This window comes from Carcharhinus amblyrhynchos, chromosome 15 (genome assembly GCF_965287045.1).
Source record: "Carcharhinus amblyrhynchos chromosome 15, sCarAmb.v2.hapA, whole genome shotgun sequence".
In the NCBI taxonomy this organism is placed as follows: domain Eukaryota; kingdom Metazoa; phylum Chordata; class Chondrichthyes; order Carcharhiniformes; family Carcharhinidae; genus Carcharhinus; species Carcharhinus amblyrhynchos.
Genome location: NC_137338.1, coordinates 52,316,017 through 52,332,150, shown reverse-complemented (window position 1 = coordinate 52,332,150; position 16,134 = coordinate 52,316,017). Strand labels below are relative to the sequence as shown.

The 16,134-nt window shown below is 39.4% G+C and overlaps 1 protein-coding gene across 9 annotated transcripts in view; it reads left to right on the top strand.

Annotated features, from left to right (window-relative positions):
- dmd (dystrophin) overlaps positions 1 to 16,134 on the top strand; it is a 1,714,977-nt gene that overhangs the window by 896,431 nt on the left and 802,412 nt on the right. For 6 of the 9 annotated variants that reach the window (XM_080203928.1, XM_080203926.1, XM_080203924.1 and 3 more), the window contains 3 exons: positions 4,535 to 4,645; positions 6,839 to 6,976; positions 10,650 to 10,766. In XM_080203928.1, coding sequence (XP_080060054.1) covers positions 4,535 to 4,645; positions 6,839 to 6,976; positions 10,650 to 10,766 — 366 coding nt within the window. The remainder of the gene's footprint in view (positions 1 to 4,534; positions 4,646 to 6,838; positions 6,977 to 10,649; positions 10,767 to 16,134) is intronic. The other 3 variants (XM_080203931.1, XM_080203930.1, XM_080203932.1) reach the window with 1 other exon arrangement.

Below are 16,134 nucleotides of genomic sequence, written 5' to 3'. Positions count from 1 at the left end.
GATTAGGCTATTAAAGGTCAACATAGAATGGTATGGTAAGTGTTGAATGACATTTTGATGACTTCAAAACTTCTTTACAGATCAGTTGCTACGTACATTCATGCACTAATAGACCTTCCTTTGGAATGCAGTATGACTAGAAGAGTAGGCAAACACCACACAGAATAGAATAAGATGCAAGAGGAAGGAGGAGCCAGCTAACATGGCCCTTTCCTGCCTGGGTTGTACATGAAAAAAATACGTTGAGTGAGAAACCCATTAGTACAAACCCAATTTTCCATTCACCAACATTCCCACTGCTTGACTGGGTTTTACCGATCCTGTTGTGGTGAGATCTCGCAACACCAGGTTTTAGTCCAACCTATTTATTTGATAATATACTCACAAGCTTTTGAGGGACACCCTCTTCGTCAGGTGAATGGAGAGTTCACCTGACGAAGAGGGTGTCCCTCGAAAGCTTGTGAGTATATTATCAAATAAATAGGTTGGACTAAAACCTGGTGTTGTCAGACTTTTTACTGTGTTTACGCCAGTCCAACGCCGGCATACCCACATCGTGGTGAGATCTGCCATGGGAGTTTTGGCAGCCCAACCAAAATCCCTTTGGTTTTTGGTGGAACCAGATAATCCTGCCTCTTGTCTTTCCTCTGTCACTGACCAACACATTAGCTGGTATACTGTGTGCAGTCCTGGAATCCACTTTATGGGAGAGATGTGATAACACTGGAAAGGGTGCAGAGGGGATTTACCAGGATGCTGCCTGGGCTGGAGAGTTTTCGTTAGGAAGAGAGATAGGATAAACTGGGGTTGTTTTCCTTGGAACAGAGGAGACTGAAAGGGGACATGATTGAATGTATAAAATTATGAGGGGCATAGATAAACAGGAAGAAACTTTTTGTCCTTGGTGGAGGGCTTGATGATTTGGAGCATAGATTTAAGGTAAAAGACAGGAGGTTGAGAGGGGATGTGAGAAAATAACTTTTTCATACGAAGGGTGGTGGGAGTCTGGAACTCGCTACCTGAAAGGGTGATGGAGACAGAGACCCTCATAACATTACTTGTGATACCAAGGCTATGAACCAGGGAATGACTTTTTTTGACTGGCGCTGATGCGATGGGCCTAAGGACCTCTTATGTGTTGAAGACCTCGAAGACTCTACGATATTATTGTTTTGGTCACAACGCAAAAAGATACGCTACAGAATCATGAAGCAAAAAATGTTTAAGTAGATTCGTGGCATAGTGCTTCTTTTCTCTGTGCCTTTGTCAAGCTTGCTGCTCCTGCACAGTAGCTGCTAAAAGACAGCTAACTTTCAGTGGAGGAGAATGCAGAAGTTCTCGCAGGACAATATCAAGCGGCAATAGATTCATAAGATCTGGATGTAGACTGTACCACTTCAGTATGGATGGTAGCCTCCAGGTTGACTGACGGCAGTAAATTGCAAAGTTGCTGGAAGAATGGTGGTCATGATAGGATGAATGTTGTCATCTTGAAAGAGGATACCAGATTAGTATTCCATGCAATCACTGCCAATTGCCTTGAGCAGTGCCTCAGAACCCCTAGTAATTCATTAGAAGTTATTGCTGGACTGCTATGGCACCCTGCAAATCCCTTTGAACATTGTCTTCCACATTCATTATTGGAGCAGGTTGACCTTCAGTCTAAGCTTCCATTGACCCTCGACAATAGTCCTGCCTCCACTGCTCTCTGTGGAAGAGAATCCCACAGACTGATGATCCTCAGAGTAAAAGTTTCTCATCTTGGTCTTAAAAGGGAGACCAATAATTTTTAAGTTATCACCTCTTCCTCACATGGAAACATCCTCCCAGCATCCACCCTGTCAAGTGCCCTGAGGATCTTTTATGTTTCAATAAATTTCTGTAAGATTCTCTTTCATTTTAATTCCAATGGGTATGGGCCAAACCTGCTCAACCTTTCCTCATTCAACAAACCCTTCATCCTAGGAATCAGTCAAGTGAAGCTTCTCCGAGCTGCTTTTAATGCAGTTATGTTCTTGGTTAAGTAAGGAAGTAGTACACAGTAATCCAGATGCAGTTGGCCCAAAGCCCTGTAAAGCTGTAGCTACACTTCCCTATGTTTGTACTCCATTCTCCTTTTAATAAATGCCAACATTCCCTGTGTCCACTGGGAGTTGAGATATCAGCCATTAGTTGCTGCATCATGCTGAATTGCACATGGATTTGGCCACCCATTTGTAACTCAAAAAGATGGGCTGCAAGCTTTGTGCAAAACTGTGCATCAAGTTGATGCTGAGCTCCACCTGGCTTCTTGACGTTGACCGTAGGTTTTCTGGCTGACTCCCTGGATGTATCAAGCATTTCATTGCGTATATCTATAAGCCGTCTTCTGCAGTTTATGCCATTGCAACCTTCATCTGAGTCTTCTGCAGCAGAACTCATGCAACTTTAACTAACAATGAACTGACATGTGCAGTATCCTCGCCACCTACCCTCACTGCAGGCCATCTTTACTCAGTATCCCAGCATGTGTAGCACCCACTTCAATGCTGTCCTTAATTTAAAGGCAAGTCAGTATTTGATCTGGTGGTTAAGACTGAAATCAAGTGACAGTGTGGTTTCATTATCAATGGCTCTAGCTGTTCTTCCATTGCCTGATCAATTTGAAATTGTTGGCTATCTGAAAGGAAACAGAGACAAGAGTAAAGTTATGGTGAGCGGAGGGTTGGGGGGAAGGGAAATAAGAGGCATATGCATATTCTACCTTCAGATTGTAAATCAGAAGATATTATGGCATGAGGAGGAAGTGGGATGTGAGAAAGAGGATTAGGTATTATGATCCAGTTGCCTTATGTTCATTTAGCCCGGCAGCTAGTCATGGACTAAATAATCCTCATGCCAAGGTTGGCCTGTACTGCCTCCTGAAGTGGGTTAGGACATGCACGTGTGTCTGTTCCCTTCTGGGCAGCTACTGTCACGTTCAGTTGTGCATCACCTATCCTGCAAGAGAGAGGAAAGTATGTCAGTGAGTGTCATGCAGTCTGTTTGGGTGATCTAGTTGTCATGTTGAATAGCTGACTGTGTGTGTGAGCTGTGCAACATGGGTGTAAGGCATGCAGGAGTGCTAAGTGTGTGAGGATGAGGTGAAGCTAGGAATGCTGTTTCTGGTGCGTGATTGATAAAGGTTGTTGGCAGGTGAGTGTTGGGGTTGTGATTAATTGGTGATGTAGTTCTTGGAATGTGGCATTTGACAATGCGTTCACTGACCTTGTGAGAGGTTACTGAATTTCTTGTGGCACTACATCCAGGCTATGAGATCTTGATCCCTGACAAACTGCTCCTATTTTCCTTTGAATGTGTGACTGGATAATCTCCTGGATCCCTATGGATACAGAACATCTCCCCTAGTTTTCACTTCCACCATCAATGCCAACAGTACAGTGTCTAAGAACCATGGACCAATGTTGTCCCATTTTTCACAGTTTCAGATTTATTTCCTGCATGACTGGCATCACCTGCTTCAGACACAATGCACCACCCCTTTGAGAGATGCAGATTAGCTTTAAGATTTATGGGAAAATTATGATTTAGTCCTTCTGCTGATGCATGTAACCAATGAACAGCGTGGTTTGCAATGGCTACACACAGCAACCAGCAAGCAGCACTATGCAGTGTTCTTCTTGCATTGCATTGCAATCAATTTGCAAAGTTTGTACATTGTGAACTTCATGTTTGTTTTTGGGGGCTATCCAGCATGAACCTCCAAAGTCCATATCAGATTTTTTGCCAAGCATTTCCCCAAAATAAGTCTCAGAACAAAATTGGAAAAAGGCCTATAAATATGCTTTGTGTTCCAGTGGGAGTTATTCAAGATTTTTGCAATATACTTTGCAAGGCCATATAATTTATCATAGGTTAGGGCAAACAAAATTAACAATGTCTCTGTTTTCTATTGTTAATTTTAAGGTTTTTCTTGTCTGAAGCCTGACTGCAGAAAAATGTTTCAAAATTTATGATAATTAGGTGAATATTCAAGAAAATAAAGGACAAATTGGTCTTAGTTCACGGTTTGTTGAATTTGGAAACAAGTTCCAACATCACAGCTATCCTTGAAATCACAAAATATGGAAATATTCTGTAGATGTGACAACAGCCATGGATAGGGAAACACAGTTAATATGTTAGGTGCATCATCAGGCATGAAACTTTAACTGTTTACCTCTCCACAGGTGCCATTAGACCCATTGAGTTTTTCCAGCATTTTCTGTTTCTATTTCAATTTTCTAGTATTAGCAGTATATCTCTTTTGGTACTACAGCTACCTATGTTTATTTTCTGCTAAATGCCAATTAGTGCATTTTTTTAACTTGAAGTATAATTATTGGAACCCAGTAAAAAGTTATGTTTTTGCAAACAACTGTGGAGTTCACTGAGGAGTAAGTCTTTTTTCTGGTGTAAAAACACTGAATTTGTTGTGCCCTTTGTATGTGGGTCCCTATTCTTCTTAAACCAATTCTTAGTTGTACTTCCTTTTCCTCACATGCTTGCTTTTCAGCAACCAGTGCTGGAGCAAGTATCTGTTATCCCGGTTACATTCCTGATGGATCCTGACGAATTGAAAAACCAGAAGAGTTTTCTCGCTGTGCAGGAAAAGGTACAGCAGCAGGTATGATTGGTTAGCACCTGGTATAGCGGTTGGTTAGAGCAAAATAGAACATCTGCTGAGTGGAAGGAATGATGGGGTGGTCTCATGATGGCTCAGTGCTGCTCACCAGAGCTGCAAAAGAACAGACTTTGGGTTGATGGATGTCATTAGTAATTAAGTATGAAATTTCAAAGAGCATCTGTTGTTTTGTTGGACAGATGTGAACTGCACGGCATCTTCTGACACATTGACTTAACATTCTGATCTTAGCTCTCTAAACGACTACTACGATACTCGCTCTGATAAACAAAGTGTGACTATGATTGGGCATCATTGCCCTTAACGACTCCAGTTTTGAAGTTAGAGAAATTAGAAATGAGTTAGAGAAAGAATAGTGATTCTTGAATTATCAGCTTAGAGAGGGCAAAGTGTTTTTGTCTTTTGTTAAACTGGATCTATTGTGAGACCCTATCTTTAGAATTTATTTGAGCTTTCCTTCCCTGACATGGTTGAGTCGTTTTAGAATAGAGTATCGTACTCCCTGCTTGACAGATACTTCATGTGTGATTGCAACTTCATTGGTCACATTGTCTAGATCTTAGCTTTGGCTGAATAGAGATATTGTGAGATTCGTAACTGATATACCCATCAGTATCAGCTTTCAATAATGGAAACTGTATTTTATGTAACAGTACTGTGGTGAAATGTTTGAAGAATCTTAGTACATGGATAGCAAAATAGCTGCAAAACAGAAAACAAAGGATTGTTAATTAGAGTGCAAAATCTGCAAGTATTGTTCCACAAGGATTGACACTAAGACCACTTGTTTATTCTTTATATATACAACTTGGATTGAGGGATATGAAATACAATTTCAAAATTTGCAGACAACACCAAATTGTACAATGAATTAATATAGAGGACTCATAAGATAAAATGTAGAAAGATATTCAAAAAACTTGAAGAAGCGTGTGACTGGAGAATGAACTTCAATATGGGCAAGTGTGAAGTGGTATATTTTGGTTGGAAGAATAAAGAGGCCACTCGTTCCTTGGAAAGTGTCTAAAACAAGTAGATGAGAGGAATATGGGGTACAGATAGACAGATCATTAAAAATAATAATTTAAAAGTGCAAATAAAGCATGGGGTGTTTATTTCTGGAGGAATGGAACTGAACAGCAGAGAAGTTGTCAAACCTGGTTAGATCACACTTGGAGGAATGCAAATGTTCTCGCCTTTGTATTGTAAAAAGGATATAGAAGCGCTGGAGAAAGTGCAAAAATGATTTACTTGAATAATATAAGTTTATAAACTCACTTTTTACTTAACAGGAAAGATTGAACAAGTTAGAATCTTTTCTCTAGGACGAGGAGATTGAGGAATAACTTGATAGAAGTACTAAGGTTATCAAAGGGTAGACGTGGATAAGATGTTTCCGCTTATGAAGGAAAATGGAGTTTGGGGGCATAAATAAAAGATAGTTGCTAAAGTGAATTCAGGAAAGATGTCAGTGGGTGGTTAGAATGTGGAACTTGCTAACATGAAGAGGAATTGAGGTGACTGGAATAAATGCATTTAAGCTAGATAAACACATAGGAGAGAAACAATATGAAGTGTACGTTGAGGAGGGTTAAATGAACGGCGGGAGGAGGCTCATGTGAAGTATTAAAACTGATGTGGATCTATTGGATTGAATGCCCTGTTTCAATGCTGTAAACACTGGTAATTTTCATCTATTTAGTAGAAATTCTGATGTATTTTTAAAAGAAAAATACATGCATATTTCAATTAAATGAGCATGTCATAATATACAATGTCTTTTAAATAGCCTGGATGTATATTTTTAATTTATGGCAGAGAAAATGATGAAACAGATTTTTTAAGCATATGTTATTTCTACTGGCAGTTATGAATTTACTATAAATGCAGAATGGAGGAAATCTTCTGTTAAGAATTCTGTAGTAAAATGTTCTCATTATGAGTATTTGGTCCCTTTGATAAACTTTTTCAGTTGGATCTTGCATTTGTCATGCACTTGTTCTTATATCACAAGCAGACCATAAAGTTCAGACTCAATTTAACTTTCGTAGCAGTATTTGCTGTTTGCTCTGGATATCTTTGTGCCTTTGTATATGCTCAACAGTTTCTGCATGATTTACCTAAATATTATACTCCCATCTCACTCTCCTCACTGTCTTGCTTCTTTTGGTGAAGCTTAAACTTCTGGAAAGTCAACAAAAATCGACTCAGGGACTGAAGGAAACCTATCGACTGACTAGCTTATCAACAATTCTTTCAACCTCAACGTATGGTTCCTCTCTGCATCCCCCTCTTTTTCCTGGCCCATCTCAGGCAAGAAGTCACCAAGTTACAAATTTGATGTGCTCTTTCACAGGGATAGACCTAAGGTTTTGAAGACATGTTGCACTGTAAATGCTAAAGAAGACTCAATTCATTTGGTTGCCAGTATACACTATTCAGTCAGCTAATTTCTATTCCAAAAAATAATTGGTTGTTCTGAAACCTTGCAGGATCAGTTTTCAGAGTCCCATTGCTGAAGGCGGCATTTATCAATGAGCAACAAACTTCTCCCCGTATTTATTTGCTTAAGCTTAAAAAATGGGGAACAGAGCTTTTCTGCAGTTTTGTTTATGAAAGATTCATCATTGCTTTGTAAAGTTATTTGTCATTTATCCCAGCATTTTTCATTTGAGTTGGCAAGCAATGTTGTGCTTTCATTCTGTTTCTATTCCTTCAAAATATCATTTTGAAAGTTACTCATAGCTCATCTGAGCTCTTCTACCTCACACGCCCCCAAGCTGCCCCTCACTAACTCATAACTGCACTCATCCTACTTGGATAGAAGTATCAACTGCCTATTGCAGTGTTTACACCATGGTGATTGATTTGAGAAAGGTGTAGCAGTTCGGAAAGAGGACTGCAGTGTGTAATGGGTATGATTACATGTGTATATATATTTTATGAAACCCTAAATTTTTAAATTCAGTTCATGTTTGTCACCCGAGGGAAATGCTGTCTCTTCTCAACTGCTAGATTACTGTAGGAAATGTGGTCAACCAAGACTAAAAGCTTTACATCTGAATCATGGTACTGCATTTCTGCACTCAGCCACAAAATATATCAAGCATATTGCTTTGCGATTATTAGAATTCTAAATCTCAAAACCAACATTTTTCCTTTCACGATTCATCTAGGATTGATTTGGAAGGAATTACAGTTAAACATGTGAAATGATGCCAAAATGTTAATATGAACAAAATCTGCGACATTATTAAAAATCAATTGGTAACACTCCATGTTTCCAAAGGTATCCACAAAATACAATTTAGTTGGGTTTTGAGTGTACAAAATCATAATTATACATAAAACATTTTGGATAAACTAATTTCTGGTGATTTAATTGTTTGATTTTCAATTCCCAAAGTTCTTCATTGTATACTTGTTGATGGTAGTATATCAGGTTTTATTATCTGTTCATGAAATGAAGGTGGAATTTGCTGTGACTAGAAAGACAGACTAAAATACTGACAAAAATATCACTAATTCAAGCTTCAACTTAATTTCATGGCAATGCAAATTCTGCCAGAGAGCACAGATTGAAAATCGGCCTCAAAGTTGGCATCTGGTTCTGATTCATTTACTTAGTACTATCCCTGATGAGAGGCTGTGTGCTCAGAATCTAACCTCAGACTCCACTTGGTTTTGTTGAGTGCTTGTGATATATCCCTATATTTAATTCTCTCATATTCTCTATCCCTCTTTGCATTCATAACAATTGGTATTTGGCTTGTTGTCTGAAAGTAACTTTCTTTCAAGCTCTACTAATACAATTATGACAGTAATGACATTCCCAGAGGGTTTGTGAGAGTGTTTTAGCTTACACTGTCAGTGTTTTTATTGCTGTCCTACAAAAATACAACGTCAAACCACTTTTAACATACAATATTCCTGGAATGTTCTGGAAACATTGCGTGGAAAGCACACATGAAATTATTGTCATGATGTTGTCGGTAAGTGATACTGCACACAGTCTGATGCACTGTATTAGGCAAAACCCCTGGATCAGAGTCATTCCAACCAGGCACTTTGTATGGAATCTTTTATTGCCTTGAATGGAGCTGAGTTTATGCCTTTAATGGAACTGGTTAGATTACACAATGTAGTCTGTTACTTTTAGTCTGAGTTTTCACCTACCTGTCAGATTTCTGAAAAGCCTAAGATGTCAACAGTCGTGTAACCAGGCAGCAAGCATCCAGAATGTATTGTACAAGGCTATCCTTTTCAGAATTGTAATATAAAGGAAAGAAAAACTCTGTGATTCATGTCATTTCCCTCCACATCCCCCTGCCTTCAACACCCAGACCCTGCTTGCCCCAGCCATAACTCCCATTTTCTTCACCAATAGTATTCCCAATTAAAATGTCCAAACACATGAAGATTTTGGTGGGTGAGGATGATGGCTAGCAGATGAAGATCAAGCTGTGTCCATCCTGCACTTCACTTCTGTATCTACAGTGGTGTCTACACCCTGTACCACCAGACAGTTAATGGGGAAATTTTACCAACTTAGTCTCTGCCAAAATAGTTTTGATTAATTAGCAGGATTTGCAAAAGCTTTTTCACTAAAGCATGGCATCATCCCACCTCTGGGTTCTCTGACTGATGGTGCAGAGGAAGAGTTGGCGGGGGGGGGTGGTATTACCTGCCTCAGAAAAGAAATGAGGACCTCAATTTTGAAGGCACCCCAACTGGGCTTGCAGTAGTAGCTTTGAATGGAATGGCAAAGATGCAAGTGGAAAGCCAGAACCTGGTAGACAATAGAGGTAAGATGTGGGAACGTTGCTCCTGGGATCTAAGACTTGACTCTGGACAGTATGTTGAATGCAGTGAGGGCAAGAAGAGAAGTCTTATTCCATGAGGAAAGGAGGAGGAGGAGGCCAACCAGCCTCACCAAGCAAGTGTGGTTTGCGGGAGGTCATAGTTTCTGTATAAGGAGTCAGGCAGTTAGGGCTGAGATGAGTAATTTATTTGCTCAAAAGGTTGTAAATATTTGGAATTCCCTATTTTAGGCATCTGTGGATGCTCAGTTGTTGAGTATATTCAAGAGAGAGAATGGTAGATTTTTAGAAACCAGGTATCTCAAGGGATTTGGGTATAATGCACGATGATCTTAGTGAATTGTAGAGAAAGTTGAAGGGCTGACTGGGCTTATGACTGCTCAGATGCTGTTCCATCAATTATCTAAAGCTTTTGCTTGCAAGTTGAGTTATTTAAATTGATACCGTGCCATGAAAGCATAGTTGCCACTCAATCTGAAAATCTCCTCTATGTGCTGCTTTAAATGCATTGTCATCGTCAGTTTCACATTTGGAACTGACTTGCATTTGTGTATGAAAACCAAGTCCCAGGCAAACTGCCATCTGTTGATGATGGCATTTTCACATGTGTGCTCTGCGTGTAAATTCTCCAGAACATGTTTCATTGCATGATGTATTTACTGATCATGTGGGTGTGTCCCAATTAGAAGAATGAAGAGAAGTCTATCAGATGAGTAGTAATAGCTATTCTTCACAAGTCATAAAGATGTTCTCTTAAACAAATAATCGCATCTGCTAGCTTGGTTTCTTGGCTGTGGTTACTTTTTTCTGCAACCATGCATGATTGATGGAATCATTCACACTTTGATTCTTGATGAAGTGTGAGAGAAGAGGGCAAGTTTTTCTTGGAAGTTGTGAACACTGACTGCTTGTCTAAGATCTGTAATTATAGTAAAGGATTTTGAAGTGATGCCTGTAGCTTCTGAACTGACATTACTGTGTTCAATTATATCAGGAATCACATACTGACATGAACATCTGTGATTCTAAGGAATAAATGTTTGAAATGTTCTATATGTTATCAATAGAATCTGTAGGTCACCTACAGTTTTTACTGTGAAAGGGCCTATTCGGAGACAGATGTGCTTGCAGATAAAGATTAATAATTATATGTTCTCATCTTCCAGGTGTTTCCAAAGGAGCTGGAACGGTTTGATACACAGGTCCAGCAAATGCTGGATGAATTGGAAGCAGAAATACAACAAGGAGAGAATCTGAAAGAAGGGGATTTTGAGAAAGAGATGGTTAGTTGAGTAAAAGTTACAAAGTAGGACTAGCTATGTGACAAAATACTGAGTTAATCACTGACCTTCCACAGGGACACCATACAATCGATTACAGCTGTCTGAATAGACTGGTATAATTAAGACAATAATGAAAAATGATAGCTGATACTGAATTGATATTCTGTCCCTAGATGTCACTATTCATGCAATGCTATTTCTTGTTAAAATGGGAAGAATAGTAGGACCAGAAATCATGTTTGCACCAGTCATTTCTCCATACTGACACCTTTAATTCAAAGTTTAAGCTTCAGATATTTCGAGCTGTGAATGCAAAGGAGATCTTGGATATAAGAATAGCATGTGAAAAGCTTAAACACACTTATGTTTGTGAACAAAAATAAAACGTAACATGTTCAATTGAGTCAGCTGGTTCGATTACATAAATTTGTTTGTATCGGAGATCACAGACTGACTGTATTCTATTAGCCTCCATATCGTGAGAGAGACTGTGATGCTAATCTGCAGGGAAATCACAGGTATGCAAGAACAATAGAGTTGTGATTTTCAACTCTTTACTCCAAATGACATTTGGGTATTTAATGTTCGACTAAAGGAGAGCAAATAATTTCTGAAATGCTCAGGAGAACTTATTGAGCAGTGGATTCTTGGCCCAACTAGGAAGGAGACTTTGCTGGATCTGGTGCTGGGGAATAAGGTGAGCAAAGTGGACAAAGTGCCTGGGGAGAAAACTTGAGTCAGACTGATCGTTGCATCAAAGGTTCAGCTTAGCAATGGGGAAGTAATTTCTCCACAGAGCAATGTTTATCTTAGAAATTCTCTACACCAGGGGTCAATTGCTGCTCAGTCAGAGTATATTTAAGGCTGAGACAGATAGACAATTTAAAGCTTAAGGGTATTATGGGGATAAATTGGGAAATGCAGTTGCTGTAGAATTTTAGTGATAATCTCATTCATTAGTGGAGCAGGCTTAAGGGGCTGAATTCTCATCTGGTTGCCATTTTGCTTTGGGGAGAGGGAGACAATTGTTACACTCCTTGCTAAAGTACTTCTCAATGAAAATCTTGTATTTCCTGTACTTCTTCCATTGTTATGGACCTTAAAATAGTAAATTATGTTTCACTGGTGAATTTTGTCACTGACATGCTTCAATGTAAGAACGTAGCAATTTTTAGAAACTAAGTAAGGTCATCGTAAAATCATAGAATGTATGACACAGAGACAGGCCTTTCAGCTCAAATTGGTCCATGCCGACCAAAATACCCGTCTAAGCTAACCCTATTTGCCTGCATTTGGCCCATATCCCTCTAAACCTGTCCTATCCATATATCTATCCAATATCTTCTAAATGTTGTCAATGTCCTTGCCTTAACCACTTCCTCCGGCAGCACATTCCACATACGTATCACCCTCTGTATAAAAAAGTTGCTCCTCAGGTTCCCATTAATTCTTTCCCCTCTTAATTTAAACCTATCCCCTCTAGTTCTCGATTCCTCAATTAAACCATTAGGTTTAACAAATCAGGCCTTTCCTGCAGTGTTACAATGGATGGAGCAGGAACAGTTCAGAACAATTCATGGAATTAATTGTGCTCTATAATTTTCCAAACAAATCTTGTTCTTAAAATACATTTTTTAAAAAACAGCTTTCATTTTTGAAACATGGATATTATTTCTCTTAAAATTATAAATCTCTGTTCAAATTTACCTTTATCAAAAGTGAAGTTTCCTGTGTAAAATATTAACTCTAATAGCCACTGAGCATGTGATAATTATCACAGTGGTGTCACTCACTGAGAGGAAATCACTGTGAAGCATCTCAGGGAGTCGCTCCAACTATGCCTTGGTCTTATTTAGCCTTTGTTAATAGTTAGCATATAAATAAACATTTTTGGACAAGAGATCATTGTCTCCAGCAAGATCTCATCCAGAATAAAAAGCCAACAAATCCTTAGATAAACCCATAACACCAGATGTCACTCTATTCATTAATCCACACTTTTAAATGCTTGCAGTCTTTTATATTTTTCTTGGTTTTAACTAATTGCCGATCATGTAATATATACATTTTTAAAAAAGACCACTTATCCATTGACATTGTCTTGTATCAGGGTGCTTCTGTAGAAAAACTATTGATCTAAGTTGTTGGAAATAGTCAGATGTCAAATTATATTTCTAAAAAAAGATAAGATAGATAGCATTTTTCTAGCAACTAAAGTCTTATTCTTTAACTCTATCTGAAAATTTTCAAGTTACGTAAGGAGAGAACAGTTTCTCTTAGAATATTACCTGAATAATGCTGGGGATGGAACATAAGGGTAAATCATGCTGAGCAGGCGTGTATTATTTGTGTATAAAAGATCAAAGGATGAATTGATCAAGATGTTTAATATTCGTTCTGGTGTTCGAGTCCAGAACAAAGGGATTAAGCTTTAAAATTAGATCTAGACCATTCAGAGGTCATAGAAATCATAGTAACCCTACAGTGCAGAAAGAGGCCATTTGGCCCATCAAATCTGCACAGACCACAATCCCACCCAGACCTTAGCCCCATATCCCTACATATTTACCCGCTAATCCCTCTAATTTACACATCTCAGGACTCTAGGGGGTAATTTTTAGCGCGGCCAATCAACCTAACCAGCACATTTTTGTCAGCATTTTTTCACGTAGTGGTTAGTGGAAATTTAGAACCCTTTCCCCCAAAAACCTGTTGAAGCTAGGTCAATTAAAAGTTTGAAAACTGAGTTTGATTGCTTGTGTTGGCAAGATTAGTAATTGTTATGGAACCAAAGTGGATGAATGGAGTCAAGATACAGATTAGATAAAATATAATAGTGTGTCAAACAGACTCAAGGGATTTAATAGTTCACTCCATGCTTTTATCCATGCTATCAGAGAAATAAGAAAGAAAATTGGTAAAGAACCTGAATAAAAACATAAAGAAAAAAAACAAAACAATTAGAGAATACACAGAAGGAAAAATGTAGAAGAACTTCATTTAATGATGATCATTGTGGGTTCACAAATATGGTAAAAGCTATATGTTTGCAAAAAATGTGGCACTTGATTCATGAGCAAATATATGATTAGGAACTAATAGAGTAAAATCTAGCAAAATGTTGATGAGCTCTGCAAAAGCGAAAGGTCTTAGAATGGAAAATAACTATTTGTCATAGCTAAGTAGAAACTTGGGATGTTCAACAGCATCTTTTGCAAAGTGTGATGAGGCCCAAGACCTTTAGGTAATTGCAGACTGTGTGAAAAAGGCAATATTTCATTAATGCCAGAGTTTAGTTCAATTACTGTGCTTATTCTGCTAACACAGAACAAACTACATAATTTGCTTTAACCTTGTGTAGACTGCAATTTAAATATTTCAGTGAAAAGGATTATTGTTAGTCATTGTTTTTCCCTCCCATGTCACTTCATAATAGAAAAATATTTTATTTACTCATTCGCAGGATGTGAGCATCTCTGTCTCTGCCAACATTTATTACTCATCCCTAATCTTCCTTAAAGGTAGTGGAGTCACCTTCTTGAACCACTGCAATCCATGTGGTACAGTGCACCCATAATGCTGTCAGCAAAGGAGTATCAATATTTTGTCTCAATGATAGTGGAGGAATAGTGATATAGTTCCAATAAGGATGCAGTATAGTTTGCAGGGAAACTAGTTATTAAAGCTGGTGGACTTGGAAGGTGTAATTGAAGCAGCCTTGGTGAGTTAACATAGAACATAGAACACTACAGCACAAACAGGCCCTTCGGCCCACAAGTTGTGCCGATCACATCAATACCTACCAATCCATAGACCTATCTATAACCCCCAATCCCATTAAATCCCATATACTCATCCAGAAGTCTTTTAAAAGACCCCAGCGAGTTCGCCTCCACCACCACTGACGGCAGCCGATTCCATTCACTCACCACCCTCTGAGTGAAAAACTTACCCCTAACATCACCCCTGTACTTGCTTCCCTGCACCTTAAATCTGTGTCCTCTCGTAGCGACCATTTCAACCCGGGGAAATAGCCTCTGAGAATCCACCCTATCTATTCCTCTCAACATTTTATAAACCTCTATCAGGTCGCCTCTCAACCTTCGTCTCTCCAGGGAGAAGAGTCCCAACTCCCTCAACCTATCTTCATAAGGCATGCCTCCCAATCCAGGCAACATCCTTGTAAATCTCCCCTGTACCCTTTCAATAGCTTCTACGTCCTTCCTATAGTGAGGCGACCAGAACTGCGCACAGTACTCCAAGTGGGACCTAACAAGGGACTTATAAAGTTGCAGCATTACCTCCCGACTCCTAAACTCAATCCCTCGATTAATGAAGGCCAGTACACCATACGCCTTCTTGACCACATCCTCCACCTGCGAGGCCGATTTAAGAGTCCTGTGGATCCGGACCCCAAGATCCTTCTGCCCTTCAACACTGCTAAGACTCCTGCCCTTGATAGTGTACTCGTTCATCCCATTGGTCCTGCCAAAGTGGACCACTTACACCTAACCTGCTGTTCAAGACCTGAAGTGGCTGATAATGTGAGTGGAAGGAGCACTGATCACAGTTTAAAGAGATGTGTATTGTCTCCAGACAGTATAGTGAGTGAGGTTTTGCAAACCCAGGCAAGTCACGGGGGTTACAGATAGTGTGACATGAACCCAAGATCCCTGTTGAGACCGTCCTCATGTGTGCGGAACTTGGCTATCAGTCTCTGTTCAGCGACTCTGCGCTGTCGTGTGTCGTGAAGGCTGCCTTGGAGAATGCTTACCCGAAGGTCAGAGGCTGAATGCCCGTGACCACTGAAGTGTTCGCCAACAGTAAGGATTCGCATTCTAATCAGTAATCTCTAAACTGTCTGTACTTTATATGCTCTGTCTGAGGCCAGAACTCTCCATTCACCTGACGAAGGGGCTAACCCCGAAAGCTTGTGAGTCTATTATCAAATAAATAGGTTGGACTAAAACCTGGTGTTGTCAGACTTTTTACTGTGTTTACGCCAGTCCAACGCCGGCATACCCACATCACAGGGGAAGTGCCAGATGACTGGAGAACAGCCAATCTGGTACCGCTATTTAAGAAGAGATAAACCAGGGGACTACAGACCAGTGAGTTTCACGTTCGTGGTAGGGAAATAAGAATAGAGAAACTTCTGAAGGGGATTGTCTATCTCCACTTGGAGAGGCAAAACTTGATCAGGGATAATCAGCATGGCTTCATCAGAGGGAGGTCATGCCTAACAAATTTGATTTAAATTTTTGAGGAGTTGACCAGGTGTGTAGACAAGGATAGTGCAGTTGATGTAGTTTATATGGATTTCAGCAAAGCCTTTGACAGGTCCCACATGGGAGACTTGTAAAAAAGG